This window comes from Falco biarmicus, chromosome 8 (assembly GCF_023638135.1).
Source record: "Falco biarmicus isolate bFalBia1 chromosome 8, bFalBia1.pri, whole genome shotgun sequence".
Lineage (NCBI taxonomy): Eukaryota > Metazoa > Chordata > Aves > Falconiformes > Falconidae > Falco > Falco biarmicus.
Genome location: NC_079295.1, coordinates 42334990 through 42351295, shown reverse-complemented (window position 1 = coordinate 42351295; position 16306 = coordinate 42334990). Strand labels below are relative to the sequence as shown.

General features: G+C 35.6%; 1 protein-coding gene across 1 annotated transcript in view; it reads left to right on the top strand.

Moving 5' to 3' along the window:
- NEB (nebulin) overlaps positions 1-16306 on the top strand; it is a 131201-nt gene that overhangs the window by 91070 nt on the left and 23825 nt on the right. Inside the window, exons 103-118 of the mRNA XM_056349161.1 lie at positions 286-390; positions 875-979; positions 2485-2589; positions 5294-5398; positions 5571-5678; positions 6806-6910; positions 7559-7663; positions 7800-7904; positions 8492-8596; positions 8727-8837; positions 9319-9429; positions 9899-10000; positions 10130-10228; positions 14170-14280; positions 14423-14527; positions 15331-15435. Coding sequence (XP_056205136.1) covers positions 286-390; positions 875-979; positions 2485-2589; positions 5294-5398; positions 5571-5678; positions 6806-6910; positions 7559-7663; positions 7800-7904; positions 8492-8596; positions 8727-8837; positions 9319-9429; positions 9899-10000; positions 10130-10228; positions 14170-14280; positions 14423-14527; positions 15331-15435 — 1692 coding nt within the window. The remainder of the gene's footprint in view (positions 1-285; positions 391-874; positions 980-2484; positions 2590-5293; positions 5399-5570; positions 5679-6805; positions 6911-7558; positions 7664-7799; positions 7905-8491; positions 8597-8726; positions 8838-9318; positions 9430-9898; positions 10001-10129; positions 10229-14169; positions 14281-14422; positions 14528-15330; positions 15436-16306) is intronic.

Here is a 16306-nt window from a genome sequence, read left to right as displayed (position 1 = left end):
ACAACCTTTAATTGTACATACCTGTACCTATACAATAACCCCTTAACTGTACAAGAGTAAAAGTTTTTCAAAATTCACACAGGAACTCCAATAGCTAATGATAGATTAGGTATGGGAATAACCTGACTCCATCAGAAAAGCATGAGTAACTGTAACTCGCTATATGATGGAATAATAATGGATGTAGCTCTGTTTGCTACACCTTGTTTTGAGGTGCCATTTCAGCACTGATCAGCTACCACTCAGTGCCACTGAAAACTGAAACATTTTATTTCTTTTCTAAAGGTTAAATACAAGGAAGACTTATCTTGGCTCAGAGGCATTGGCTGTTACGCATGGGATACTCCAACTTTTGCTCTGGCAGGAAAGAACAAGGTGCTCTACAGCGGGGTAAGTAAAACAGTCTCCTAAATGTGTTTTTTTGACATTGGCTTATATTACAGATAATTTTTTCACAGGACAATCCAATTCTGACCTAGACATTGATACGAATAACTCATGGTAGAAGTTAATATATAGCATCTAAACATTCAGTTCTTGGTATATAAGAAAAGAGGCAAAATGACCTTTTACTTATTTATCCCCTCTGTTCCTTGCAAAGCTATCAGCTCCATAGTAATTTTTCTAGTGATTCTAAGTCTAGCTTTAAAATTATGAAGATTTGAAATTTCCATTCCTTTCTTGACGTGATAGTTCCATCCTGCAAACCACTACATTTGCAACTATTTTTTCTTTGTAGATTTGTTAAATGCACATATGCAATAATTCCACCATGGTTTTGCTGCAGATTGTTTCTAAAATATATTTTCATGGCCTTACCCTTCTTTGGATTGACATTGGAATATTTTTTTTGTGTTTGGTTTTTTTTCTGCAGTGTAAGTACAAGGAGCTATTTGAGAAGACTAAGTCTCATTTTAAGTATGTAGCTGACTCTCCAATTAATGAGCATTTTAAATATGCAACTAAGTTGATGGATGGGGTAAGTATTAAAAATTTCTGTAGAATCTCATACTGAAGAAATAAGTGTGTGTATGTTAATACTGAGTTGAAGATTGATCTTCCTTATGAGATTGTAAATAATCCAAAGTATATTCAGGCTTCAAGATGTCTTATGATCAGACGTAAAATCGTGAAAGACAAGGTTGCTTTTATTGTCTTGTCTGAGTATTAGGACAGGCCAGATTTAAAGTACCTAAAAATTGAAATGCTGGCCCCTGTTCCATTACGCTGTCATTGCAAAGAAACTGCTCCTTTGCTGACTGGTAAATAAATGCTAACTTAAATAATGCTGCTTCCTTAGTAACACTGATTGTTGATTGTCATGTGAAAAAAGGTCTAGAGAGAATCACAAATTGCTTTCCTGAAACTTTGAAAAAACCCCTTCCTCAGTGTTAGGAAGATAGTTTTATGTCTGAAGTTATCATAGCTCTGTTTCTGTTCAGATATTTTGTGCTGAATTCTCCCACTCTGCTACTTACTTTTTCTTGCTTTCCTCCTGTAGTGCTAAAGAAACAATAAGCACAACATAGGAGCAGAGGGGGTTAAGGAATGCCCCTGGGTTTAAGACTAAAATCACCAGTGGAGTTCTTAGGAGTAGGGCTGTACACCTACAGGACAAAGCTCATTGAAAGGCACCGTGTTCTAGGTGAATTCTCATCAGCTTAGAGCAGACATATCACACCAGACTGATGCTTTTCATTAAAGCAGCATATATTTAGACTCTCTCACCCTGGTATTTTATTCTTTTTCACCAGAAATTGTGTTAATTCTTTACTTGTCAGTAAGCATATTGCAGTATTATTTGTTCTAAGTTAAAAGAACTTCCACAACAGATACCATTCCAGTACCATTGCTGTATAATTTCATACTCAATTTGATAAGCAGTGAACCACAATTTGTTATAGAAGATTGTTAGTATTCAGTCTTCTTAATGTTCAGTAGAGCAAATAAGGAAAAATTTATGATGAGAAACATTAATGAGGAAAAATTCAGCAAGAGGGGCTCCATACATTGAAATGAATTTGCCTAATTGTCATGTTAGTGAAGTTTTTTGTGGTGAGGGATTATAGTTTTGCTTGCAAAAATTCTGATGATAACACTGTATTTTACCCTTGCATCTCATGTTCTCTTTGTACTCAAGTCAGGAATCTAGTTCCACACAGAGTTGCTTCTGCAGTTATTTTTCATTAAGAAAGTAAGTAATAAAATGGCTTGTTTGAAGAGTGGCAGGGATGGAGCATAGGTGTCCTTGAATTGTGGATTAGGCTGTCTAGTGGAAATTTAGAAATGTATATACTATATAGAAATGTTTTCTCTCTGTGTTGTTTGGTTGCATTTTTTAATATATTTTTCTCTTTTGGGTATAAACTTCAATCTCAGCCTTTAAATAGTCCATGTAAAGAGGTTTCAATGGTTAAAATGATGATCTCTTTATGTCCTCACTCTCTTTTAATCTGTTACACTGTATTATGCTATTCTGAGCAGAAATTATATAAAGCTGCCTATGAGAAGCTCAAAGATAGGTACAGCGTTATTGTGGATGATCCTAAGAACCTCCTGGCCAAGTGGGGGACTACTCTGAGCAGTCAGGTACTGTAGGAGCACTGGCCAGTGCTGCCAGCAAGTGCCTGGTTCACTCACAGCTACTCTGTCTGTGCAAAACATCTGCAGCTAGCAGTATCATAGGTTTCACCTGTGATGTTGTGATGTTTTATCTTTTTGATTGATCAGACAATTGATCAGATGATCTTTGTTTTGCCACCCAAAAAGAATCCTTACTTTTTGAGTGAGCTAATCTCTGCTATATGTACTTTCATATATTGTGCATCAATTGACATCAGAAATCTATTGCTTTTTGAAGTCATCGGAGAGGTTTTAAAAAATACAGTATCATGCATTTATTTTTTATAACCTCTCTTTTTTTATGACCTTTACAAATATTATCTTCTTATTCATTTCTAGATAAAGCAACAGTGACAAATTTGGCTTTTTTTGACAATTTTTTTTTTTGGCAAATTTTGCAATTTCCTTAATGGGATAGTATGCAAATCTTTTACTATATACTCCTGACATTCTTAATTATATAGATGTAAGTTGTATGCACATCTGAATGAATGCATATAGTACCTTGCCTAAATCTCTCCACTCTCAAAGTGTCTGGGATCTAGAGCTGTGTTGTTGTTCATGGTGTTCACGAGTCTCTTTTGTGCTTCGTTGCCATTTGCATGAACAGAAAAAATATAAATCCTTTGCCAAGATGCTCCTGCAACATGGATGTAATGAATTTCTGAGGCCAGATATCCTGACAGCACTCTACAACACATATATGTGGAGCCAGGTAATACGAAGAACTGATGCTGAAGGAGACATTTTATATACAGTTTAGCTCTTGGACTTCTAATATTTAATGCTTGGGAGTTCTCTGCATTTCTACGGGTATCAGACTCCAAAGTTTGTCGATATGCTTAACGCTGGCTATGATAAAATATTTTTGAAAACAGAATATCTGAAACAATATTTACTGTAACTCGGACGGCACTCAGCTCAGGCTGAACTTGCCTTCCTTTTCTCCTTTCATTCTAAATAATTGTTATATATAATTCTATATAATATTCACGTATATACCTGAAGAGCAATTTTCTGTACATTTAAGATATTGTATGTTAGCTGTTCCTGATATTTTCCTAACCAGATTCTCGTTCTGCCACCATTCCTTGGACTGACCACCCCTCATAACAAAAGTCCCTTAATTCAGTATGAACATGATGAAGTAATTTGGCGAGAAGTTGACAACGTTTATCTACCGCTCTGCCTGAGAATGGCGTCACATTGTGCCTAGAAACAGAACAGTCATGTCTCACTTCTAAGTGCCCTTAGAAATGGTAAAGGTGCACAGGTCTGTAGTAAGTCATATTTTTAGGAATTTCTTTCTTTACCTACTGCTTTTAAACAAGGCTAGCAAAGCAGTCCTCATGCAGTCACATAATACAGTTTATCTAAAAAAAAATGCTCTCTCCTTTTGCCAGTTTTAATAAGAATCAGAAGGTAGAAAGTGAGTAAAATTCATCTATTTGTTCACACAGAACAAAGAGCCTAACATATTTATATTCCTGATGATGTAAAACAAAGCCTCTGACAGCTCTGGTATTATTGTGCAAAATTAATTTTCCGTATTCTCTCTTCATTTAATCTGGATTCCAGCATATGTATTTTGACTGTACCAGTGAGATGAAAATGTGGCTTCTTAAATAACTGATACTTACTTATTTCTGCTCTGAAATCAAAACCGCTAGCAGTAGCCTTATTCTTTTCAGTGGTAAAAATGATTTCTGACAAGGCCAGCATATAACAATTAAACTGGAAACGCAACAGTAGAAAACAATTACATGACAGAGAGGGGGTATTCTTCATTACTATTAGTACAGTTAATGAAATTCTTCAGTAATAACTCAGTAATAAGGTACTGAAGGTCTTTACTAGACATTTTTGTTGACTTTTTCTGTGGATTTCTGTTATCTCATTAAAAACTCCTTGCAGGTGAGTTTGAGTATGTTTGAAGAAAAAAAAAAAAAAAAAGCAGTCTGCCTGACCTGCATGTTCATCTGAGCTGACTTCATGTTATAATTTGTTGTTTGTATGAAATTTTTTAATTTTTGTCTGTCATAGTCCTGTTTCAAAAGCATGGGTTTATTTTCTGATGCAAGATAGAGCATGAAAGTTCATATTTCAAAGTGTGTTCTGACCTCTTCCACCTGCCCTCAGGCTGTCTGCAATGAATTACCATTCTTGGTGTACAGGCTGTTCTCACTGAATTCTGTGAAAACAGGTTTAGAGTCCTGCAGTAGGGCAAGATGATCTTTAAGACAGACATTATCAAGAGACAAGTTCTGCTATGAAAGCTTTTAAAATATCCTGGCATTATGATACATTTAGCAAATGCATTTATCTTCCATTGTACAAGATGTTTTACATTTCATTCTGATGAACATCTGAAAATGAGATGTTGTCCAGTTACAAATTTTAAAGTCACTAATCTATTGAGATTGCTTTTTTAGCTCAATCCTGGAGATTTAGGATAGAAGTGAGGCTTTAAATAAACATGAAATGAATCACATGAATAGTCAGCCTCTGAGGCAAATAAGGGGTTTGCAGAGTTTAGCTTATTGTCCATGTTCAGCTTTCATTGGCTTTGGTGGAAGGATTTTGCGATTTTATGTATGAATATAAACATATCTCCTGAAGGTGTTTTGCCTTGGTTTGTGTGGTTAACATACTCTTCTTTCCCAATCACCAGGTTGAATACAAAAAGGACTATGAAAAGAAGAAAGACAAGTATACTACAGTTGTGGATACTCCAGAACACTTAAGGACTACAAAAGTCAACAAACAGATCAGCGATGTAAGTGTGGTCCGACCCTTCCAAGCATACCTTCTCTGAATTCTGACCTATGAAGTGAGATAAATAACAGTATGGCATTTTCGATAGTCCATTATAAAAAGTTTCTCATCTTGATTTTTCACAACTGACACAAAGAATGTCAAATAATATATTCTATAATTTGTATCTTCAGATTATTTACAAATTGGAATATAACAAAGCAAAGCCTAAAGGCTATACTACAATCCATGATACACCTATGTTACTGCTTGCGCGCAAGGTCAAGGACAGAATAAGTGATGTAAGTAAATCATGCTTGCCTGTGGTAGCAAAAAGACACATAATTAACTTTTTACTTTGATATGCAGTGGTTTTAACTCATATGTAACACTGTCATTAAAAAATAGCTTCTTGTCAGAGTGTATTGGTTTTGTTTCCCTGTAAAACTCTATATGCGTTAAATTCTTTTCCAAAAACCAGTGGATTCTGAAGGTGTTCAGGAAGTTTTTTCATGTAATGTTCTGTAGCTCTTGGAACATATTTGCTGGGGTAGAGCAGCCCTCACTAGTAAGAAAAGGTGTGAGCTGGAACTGGTATCTAATTAAAGCATGGGTTTGGGGATTTTGTTTCTAGGGTTTCTTCCTCTGTTGGCCATATTCTATGGATACTGTGAATGTGAATATTCTGATCTAAACTAAACATGTGTTTTGATTATGGGGCAATGGAAGGTGAAAAAGAAGAGAGAAAAAGGAAGATGAAGTGGATAGAATAATATCATAAGATTTGGGAGTCCTGCTCCTAATTCCTCCTTCTACCAGGCTTTCTCTCTGACCTTTGTATTGTCCCTCAGACAACCATAAATGAAATGAAGATACTAGCACTGTGAGAGAAAAGTAGCATGAAAGTCATGCAGATGCTACCTGGATTATGATGAGTGAATCCAGGAAGAGAAGATAACCATATTTTCCAGATAGTAACATGGATCCTTAAGAGATGAAGATGCTCAAAAGTGATCTGTGAATTGAAGTACATTTTTTTTCGTTCCAAAGTGAATGCTGAATTTGAGGTTCTATAAAGCATGGAAGGTCCTATCAGAAGACAAGTTTCTTTAAAGCATTTCTATTGGGTGCAAAAAAATAGAAACAGGCAGCATTACTGTCCATGTGTAGATTTTGTTAATCTTTGCCTGTGGTTCATGGTGAGTTATACCTGCTACCTTTTCTATTTAAAGAGACTTGCTGCTGAAGGGGACCCTTCTTTCAGGCAGATGGTTGATACCAAGTTGTATTGGTGAAATTTCTTTTTCTTCTGTTAAGATTTGTTCTCGACAGGAACAATTTTTAATATTGTGGTTTTCATATTTTGATGCTTTTCTTGTTGATAACAATATTATCTTTGTAAACATTATTTATGTTTGTCTTTCTTTAGCTGAAATACAAAGAAGTGTACGAGAGGAATAAATCTCACTGCAATGTCGTAGCAGATTCAGTTCATATTAAGACTCCAAGGCATGCTTACAAGCTAAACAGCAATGTGAGTTCAATTTTATTACTACTTTGATTATGGATAGTGTTTGGGACTGGCAATGGAGACTGTAAGAAATCATTTTCGGTTCCATTGAAATTGTTTAAGCTTGAACATTGCCTCTAATTCTTATACTGTTTGAATGAAATATATTTTGATTTATTTCATACTAAAGTGCTTACTCTTCAAAGTTGTCCTTGAGGTCACTTGAGGTCCTTGTATGTAGTACATCTACTGTTCTTCTAGTTTCCCTTTGTTTTCCTGACAGAGACATAACTGTCCCAGAAATTCTCTGTGATGATATTCTTGCAGACAAAGTGCATGCTTTGTGGGAAGCTCTCCTGCATTTTCTATTATTGGTGGCCCACTTCAATCGGCAAGGAACTGAAAGCACTCACCTTCTTCAAAGTCATGACATCTTTTCAGTCACTCAGTTTCCTTTCTCCATGTAGCAGAGGATCAACTAGACTAAATGGACTCCCACTGGACTGAACATGTACATTCAGAGGAAAGCCCTAGGCTGATCTAGATGTGCTTTCTTACCTCTTCTCTCCTGAATTGGTACAGACCAAAAGATAATTTGCATATGTAGGAATGTCATGTGTAAAGTACACAACTTCCAATTAGCTCATTTTTTTCTTGTTTCACTACGAACAGCTGGATTATAAGAAGAAATATGAAGCAGCCAAGGCTCACTGGCACTGGATTGCTGATAGACCTGACTTTATTCAGGCAGCCAAGTCATCTCTGCAACAGAGTGATGTAAGGAAATCAAAATAAACTGAATACTCCCTTTCCCCACATCTCTCATGTTCAGAATAATAATAATTTAAAAAAATAACTGTCAAAGATTTGATGCATTCTTCAGTCTTTTTTTTTTTTCTTCTTCTTCCTGCAGTATGAATACAAACTGGACCGGGAATTCCTAAAGGGATGCAAACTTTCTGTCACAGATGATAAAAATACAGTATTGGCCTTAAATAATGCCATCTTGGCGAGTGATGTAAGTACTTGAACAAACTTTTTTTGTTCTGCTAGAACTTTACTTACTACGTAAACTTTTATCGGAAATATGGTTGTATTAAGAATGAAGCTTTGAAAAGTTGTTCTCAGTCATTATTTCTTTTGACTTGTTTATTCCATTAACAAATTGGCAAAATCTGAATAAATTTGGTCTTGTAAATGTCACTGGCCTAGTTCATGGATTAAATAAAAATTCATAGTTAACATTGCCTGAACACCCTAGACCTTTGGTATATCTCTGCATTCCTGTATTTGAAATGAAAATATTATCTGGAAAGAAACAACAGAAAAAGCTGCAGGTAGAACTTGTGCATAACACAAAGTATATTTAATAATTAATAACAATGTATTAATATTCAATATTTTAATAAGACTCCAAGTGAGACCTATAGGAATATATAAACCGAAATGAATTTATCTTGGAAAACACGAAAGTATGGGATTTTCTGCAAACTTTTGCACTAACAAGCAGGCACAACCATAGTCGTTTCTTTAAATTTATTTAAATTTAAATTGCCACAAGACAAGATACACATTCCTGAAAATGATAACTTTTCTTCCTGCTAGATAAAATATAAAGAGAAGCACAACAAAGCTCGAGGAACGTACCATGTTGTTCCAGATACACCTCAGATCCTCCTGGCTAAGAATGTCAGCTCTCTTGTATCTGAGGTAAAATGTCAGGGTGGTACTTGCTCATTTAAAGTACATCCTGTTAATATTGGAAGGTGGGGGTGGGGTGGGGAGGTGGGGACAGGGCTTGCATTGCTGGTTTTTACCTATTTTTATTCTGTGCTTTCAGAACAAATACAAAGAACACAGCAAGAAGCAGCTTCCACATGGGTCCTATACAACCCTGCCAGAGACAAGAGACACTGCTCATGTGAAAGAGGTGACCAAGAATGTCAGTGAGGTAAGTAACTAGTGCGGTAACAATTCACGGGGAGATTATTACCTGCTGCCTATAACTGATTAGACAGTTGCATGTTTTAGTATACATGCAACACATTTAGAGTCTCATTGTAAAATGCCCAAGGAGTCAGAAAAGATTAATTCCTACCAGAATGAGACTGTAACAAAGAGATAAACACAATTTATTGGGAATATGTTGAAATACTCTGGAAAAAAGTGCCAGGCTGGAGTGCTAATCGGTCCCCATAATTCAGATTTTATTTTTCTTAGAGTCTGAACAGAAATCGTTATCTCAGAAGAGCAAGCTTTTGTAATCTAAAGCACAAATTACAACAAACAAACTGGGGACCATACATTTTGAGGCTGAGGAGATTGCATATTATCTATCTTAACAGTTTTAGTGAGCTTATTGCTGAGTTTCAGTAGCATTTACCTTCATGTGAAATTACAAAATCACACATGGCCCTTTTTGCTTTTAACAGACAAACTATAAGAAGAAGTTTGTGAAGGAGAAAGGCAAGTCTAATTATTCTGTCATGCTGGAGCCTCCCGAAGTGAAACATGCCATGGAAGTTGCTAAAAAACAGAGTACAGTAAGTTTGTCTTGTCTTTTCATGAATTAAATAGCTTGTGTAAGCAAATTCAGTCAAAGTCAGCTGACAAAACCAAAATTCACATACTTCTGCATTTCCTCCCAGCCTCCATGTTCAAATGTAATGCTGAAAGATAAAGGTGCAAATATTTACATATGTAAAATTGCACTGAAATAAAGGATTTTTTTGAAAATAATATTTCTGCTTAATCACATGGTAGGATTTAAAGTAATCTAGTGCAAATCACATCTAATTTTTTTCATTCCTTCAAATACAGACAGAATTGCATGTGCTTACTGCTTCATTTGTAGACAACTTGCAAAGACAGATTCCTAAATCCATTCCTTGTGAAATCATTTTAAAAATAAATCCGGTGCACTTTCCCAGCAATATTGCTGTCCTTAATAGGTATATTCCTCATAAACAAACCTCAGTATTTTTCTTTCTTCTGTCTATCATCATGAATTAGATTGAATACAAGAAAGATGCCAAGTCAAAGCTTCACTATACACCTATAGCAGATCGACCAGATATTAAGAAAGCAACTCAGGCTGCCAAGTTAATTAGTGATGTAAGTGGTTTTTAAGTCTTCTGTATAATTCTTTAGCAATAATTTTGCTACTAAAACCAGTGTCAGTAAAATAATTAAAAGTGAATGTCATCACTACTAAACTATTATTTTTTTTTTTGTCCTTGTTAGATTGAATACAAAAAGCGTGGAGAAGCTGGCATTGGTGTAAGCATGCTGGGACGCCCAGATATTGAACTGGCAAAGGAGGTGTCCAAGCTAACTAGCCAGGTAATAAACAGTTGGTGAAACTTTAAAGCAGTGAGAGAAATTAGACATGATATTAAATTACAGGCTAATATTAATATTATAAATGAAATTATTTCTGGATGAGTGGATGATGGAATATTTTAAAGGGAACGTGTTAAAAGTAAAAATTAAATTCCTATGCAAGGTATTTCTTTGTTGAATAAACTTTTCTACTGACTTACTAAATGTCAGTCATGGAGGCATAGAATCTCCTTAAAATGATGCTGTGACAAGATCTTCTAAACACTTAGTCTGAAGTGTTAGCCATGTTCTCTTTTCTTTACTTTTTTTTTTTTTTTTTTTTAAGCTTTTCTAGGTATTGGCTTTAAAAGAAGCAGCCTTTTACCTAATTCTTATTATCCATCCTTTATGAGATGGACATTCAGCTTCTTTCAGCCAGTTTCTTTCCACTGTGGGCCTTTAAAAGAATCTTCTGGTTTGAAGTTAACATGTTGTATAAACAGAAACTTGCTTACTTTTATGTAAGTTACAATGGTTATGGTCTCTGATTGGTCTGAAGCACATTCTTGCTATTTTCTGTGACAATTTTTTCCGCCAGGATCTCAGTTCAACTTGGTTCTTTCTCACCACTTCATGCTTTAAACCTGTTACCGTTTGCATTTCTGATCTTGCTTTCTTGCTACGCATTATAGGCAGAATACCTCAAACGACATATGAGAGGGCATGGAGCTGCATCTTATGATACCCCATGGATGAGAACCTTTAAGAAAGCTAATATGCTAAGTAGTCATGTAAGATAATTTTAAGTGACACATCTGGGAATGCTATTTTTATGCATCTGTCTCTTGCTTGCACATTATCTTACAATTCCAAGCTGTTAAAGGGTTATGATGCACCAGTTGCGCTGGATCTTTTTGTGTCAAAGATGACAATCTTTGTTGTTTGTTGTTGTATTGTATAAATGCTGAATGTAGCAAAACTTCTGAGGCTGCTCGGTCAGATGTGACCTTTTTTGTTTTGTCCGGAAAAACATTGCATGGGAATTCTGTGGGTGGGGAATTTGTTTCAGAAACACCACAAGAAGCTTGAAACCTTTTTAGGCCCTTCATAATGTTTTTGGAACTTCCAGTGTTTTTAATGGATGTTTCCAATGCACTCATGCAATGTGAAAACTCACCTTTTTCACACAAAAAAACTTAAAAAGAGACATGTAAGCTTGAGCTGGTTTTCCTGAAACTGTGCAAAAAATGGAAATATATGTGTATGACAAACCCGCTCAATGGTGCTGGTGATTTTCAGTGAATGGTCATACCATATGCGTAACGTTCACAGTAGAACTTCATTTTAACTATGCAAACGTCAAACTTCTATTTAAACTTCATTTAAACTATTCTTTTTACATTGTGCTGGAATAGCATAATGGAAGCATAGTGTATGACCGAATCAGCCCCAGAGCCTCAAAGTATACCTTGTAGTGGTTTGAGGACACATAGTTTCTTATATTTCTCGCCATCTCAAAACCTTTGGAAAATAGAAAAACAATGGCTGCATAGCAGTTTTTGAAGCGGCAGCAGACAGGTCTGTGACAGTTTGGTTTTACACATGTATTTCCAAATGAAAAAAGGGGAATGTGTTTTTTCCATGTCTAGCTGTGACTGCTGCACGTACCTGTCGCATGTTTGAATGTCAGCCACTGTGTTTGTCAGGAAAACCAAGAGTCTTTTTGGTAGAACCAAGGATTCTTAAGCTGAACAATGGAACTACAAGAAAAAGAAGAAATTATGTTGATTCCTGCTCAGTAATAATGACAGTCTCCTTTTCCATGCTTTTGCTCCAATGCTAGCCAGTTCTCCTCTTGGTCTTACGAACATACTTTGATGAGATTATTTTAGTTCTGAGAGAAAATTAACTATTGTAGAAGCAGTAAGGGAACAAAGAATAATTGGTGTAATCTTTAATTATTTTTTCTCTTAAGCATTTTTTCTCATAAGCTTCTCCTTTATAAAGCATTATGTCCAGTTTGTTTGTCCACTTGCTTTTTTTAGTTGGATTTCATCTATCTGTCTGGGATACTTCTAATTTTTCATAGATCTTCTTGTAACATTTCTTGTAGGCTTTAAAAAAGTGAACTCTTTGGCATGATGGTCTGATCTTGATAATCTGTTGCATAGCTTGCAAAACTTAACAGATTCTAGCATACTTCTGATTGGTTTAAAATTTTGTGAGATCAGAACCTAGAGTGATTCCTTTATGTCAAAAATGTTAATATTGTTTTCTAACTGCAGCTATTTAATTTGTGGATTTGCCTGTTTCACTGTGTGTTTTGTCTGAATGCTGGCATATTTTGCAAATCAAAAGAGCAGCAGTGGTATCCAGCATGAACCGTATGGTGCTGTATGGACAAGATTATGACAAGAAATTCAAAGTGGAAAATGTGATTGTGGAATGTGACTTAATTCCACATTCAGTCATCTTGGGGTTTTTTTTGCTAGTATAAAATTACCTGTGTACATTTCTGTAATTGTCATAAAAACCCCACTAGCATGAGTCAGCCATTCTTCAACTTAGTTATCAATTTTTCAGTATTTTATTTCTTTCATTTCAATCGTCACATAAATATTGCTTGGGAGATTAAGGTTTTTTCTCAGGAACCATGAATCCTTTATCCTCATCAGCCACTGTCCTGTATTTTCTGCATGCTTTTTGTAAGTATTATCTTGGTCCTGAATAAGGTCAAATTCTTTCAGAAGGACTGATGACAATTGTTCGGTTCTTGTCCTTTAGACCAGGGATGGGTGTTGCTAGCTTTTTAGTGTAAAAGATCTCCAAGGAAATGTGGATTGGTAGACAGAAAGAAGTGTTGCCTCACTTGTTACCAGACCAGGCAGAATACTGCTACAAGGAAGACATGAGAAATTCTCAGAATTTTTCTACTGTACTGATGTGTAATTGTGATGAGCACACATACTAACTATGGCGTCTATTTAGGTAAGCCAGAATCTTTAATAGTTTGAGTTTTTCTTGCACTCTTCAGTAACTCTTCTGAAACAATTTTATTTATCTTTGATAGCAAAAAAAAGCAGTAAACCCAAAATATTCCTAAGGGAATAGTCCCTTTTGTAGGTTTACAAGAAATAGGGAGGAATTAGCCTTTAGCTTCACTTGCAGCAGTGGGATGGGACAAGTCACAATGGATGAAGGACTTGCCCTCACTGAAATCAATAGCAAAACTCTCATTTCTATCAACATTTCTGTGCCTCCAGCCTGGGTCTACTGGGTTATTATGGCTTGTATCACTATTATGTTGCTGATGCTAACTTGGTTTGCAAGTGTTACTAAGGCTCTGCATAATCTAATTCCTTGTAAGCAGTTGTATCACTATTCTGTTTGTGATCATTAGCATCCTTCTTTGTCTCTGATTTATACAGAACACACTATATGTATAACTTTATATATTTAATGTAAAGTATTTGATATATTGCTATCTTCAGTGCTTGTTGTCTTATAAGGTAGGTTTTAAAGCTCACATTTCTCCAAGAAATATGTAAAAAGTTCTTTTAAATACTCTTTATACTTGTGTCAGTTCTGTCTCTTTGTGAAGTAGGGTGTTCTTTGCCCATGCCCAGTTCCCATCAGGTGAAAAGTTCTTCATCTCCAAGGGTCAGAATTCAGCTGTATTTTGTCAGCATAATTCTTTTTACTGTATCTGTTATTTTTACAATGAGGAGATGTAACCTGTGCACTGAATGAAAAATTGCTAGTATTTTGTAAGTACAGATGTAGATTTTCTTTCTGTGTCAGGTCATCTTTAAAATAGCCTTTATTCCAGTGGATGCCTTCAAGTTACTACATTTTTGTTCTTCTGCTTACTGTCAGCGTCAAAGTAGGGTCTCTTTGCCTTCTGCAGCCAAACAGCTGAGTACTCAGCAACAGTTGTAATATCTGGTTGTTTCTTAATTTAGGTGAAATACAAGGAGAATTTTTCCAAAGAGATGGGTAAAAAGCCGAAGTATGATTTAAAGGAGGCTAAAATCTACAAGACCATGAAAGATGCTCACAACATGGCTAGCGAGGTATTTTTGCTTACAGTTTTCCCTTAGGGAAATTAAGTTTTAAATTTCTTTGAAGAAGACCTCCTTTGCATTATAATACTTTCAACATCACAGGTTTCATTAGCAGTCTCCTTTTCTGATGCTTGTCCTTTCTTACCCGCAGGTGAAATATAAGGCAGATTTGAAGAAACTCCATAAACCTGTTACAGACATGTCTGAGTCGCTGATCATGAACCACGTCCTGAGCACCAGCCAGCTCGCCAGTGCTGTAAGCTCATTAACTAATCCCAGATCCATTTGCTTTTTTCATTACTATTGATTCCATTCTGAATTGATCTCTGCTAACTATTTCTGTAACAATTACTCCCTCTGTTATTATTCATGGGAAATGAATAATATTCATGGGACATCACCTGGTAGTGATCTCTTCCTCTACTTTCTAATGATTATCTCCTAGTTAACTAGCAACTTTACCACATTTGTCCTCTGGGAAGTGAGTTCTTTATTAGCTGTAGAACTGTTAATGTTTCAAATCCTCTAATATTTTTTAGTGAACTGATTCTTTACTACCTTTTAACTGATTGCATTACACTAACAAATACCATTTTCTTCTTTTTTTTACTTTTTTCTTTACTGCTTACTGTATTTAAAATTTTTATTTTTGTCCTTTTTTTCATTTCTTGTTTATGTTTAACATCCCCCTGTTGTAGATGTACAGAATTATGCCTAACAAAATACTCGATAATTTTGCTGAGAAAAGACAAAAATCATTATTGCCTGGTACAGCCTTTTCATGTATCCACTGTTTTCTTTTTTTTTTTTCTTTTTATAATCCTGTTTTTGAAAAAATCTTTGTTGCAATCAAAATGGTCAAAAAAAGATAACTGTTCACCCATGTCTTTAGAAGTGATATCTGATACTGGGAGTTAAATTTCTTGGTTTTGTTTTGCTTTTTGTATTTCTAATTTCTCTTTGATGTTCCATTGAAGTGTTGCTTTGATTGGACCTAAGACGTAAATTTGCTGAGGGACTTTTTTTTTATTGAGATGATTTTTGACACCTTCCCTTCAGTACCAGTACAAGAAGCAATATGAGAAGAGTAAGGGTCACTACCATGTGGTGCCAGATAATCTTGAACAGGTTCATCTAAGGGAGGCATCAGAACTTCAGAGCCATGTAAGTTGGTCATGTGTTTCTTATTAACCCCACTCACTGAGTACCAGTCTCCATCACTGAAGTCATCCTAGCGAGTTCTCCAGTATTTAACAATCTCTGTGCTTACCTGCTTTATAAACACCGCACACCTGAGTAAAGAAGGCAATGAGAAATACTTGCACATTTACAAGTTTAGAACACCTATACAATATCTGTATGATTTCTTCATTTTAGATTAGATCTCAAAGTTACTTATGTCTGTTATATAGGGATCTTTTTGCACAGTATAATACATGTATCAGGGTGATTTTGCCTATAGAAGAAAAGGACTTGGTAATCAGAGAAACTGGAAATTGAAAGAAGTAGGGTTGTTGCTGACAATGTATTTTCAACTGTTGTATCCATTCTAGCCTCAAGTGTTATGGAGAGCTCTGCCATTCTTTTTCTGCATCCAGAACTGCTTTAACCAAAACAATACCTACTGCTGCTATTAAATGTCTGACATTTTTTTCTGTAGAGGACAGCAAATGGTGAATCATTTGGTCTATAGTCCTCCCTATTCCAGGTTCTATTCCACATATTTACTAACTGTAAAGCACAAGAGGAATTACTCTTAGAACACAAAGGGCCATAGTTGTTCTGCTGCATGGCATGGAAGAGCAAAAAGGTTACATAGCAATGGACTGTAAGAAAATGGTTGTTAATCAGTTTGTAGTTAAAGTTTAAGTCAGTACTTGTTGCTCCAGTCTAGCCAAAGGCAGCATTACCTCATGCAGCAGTCTGACAATTAATGCCCTAAAGGCTGGATACCATAACTTGAAGCAAGAATGTATTTATCCTTGTGGACATTTTACCTCCTGGACACTCGTGCACAGAATTAGTTTGCAAGTTG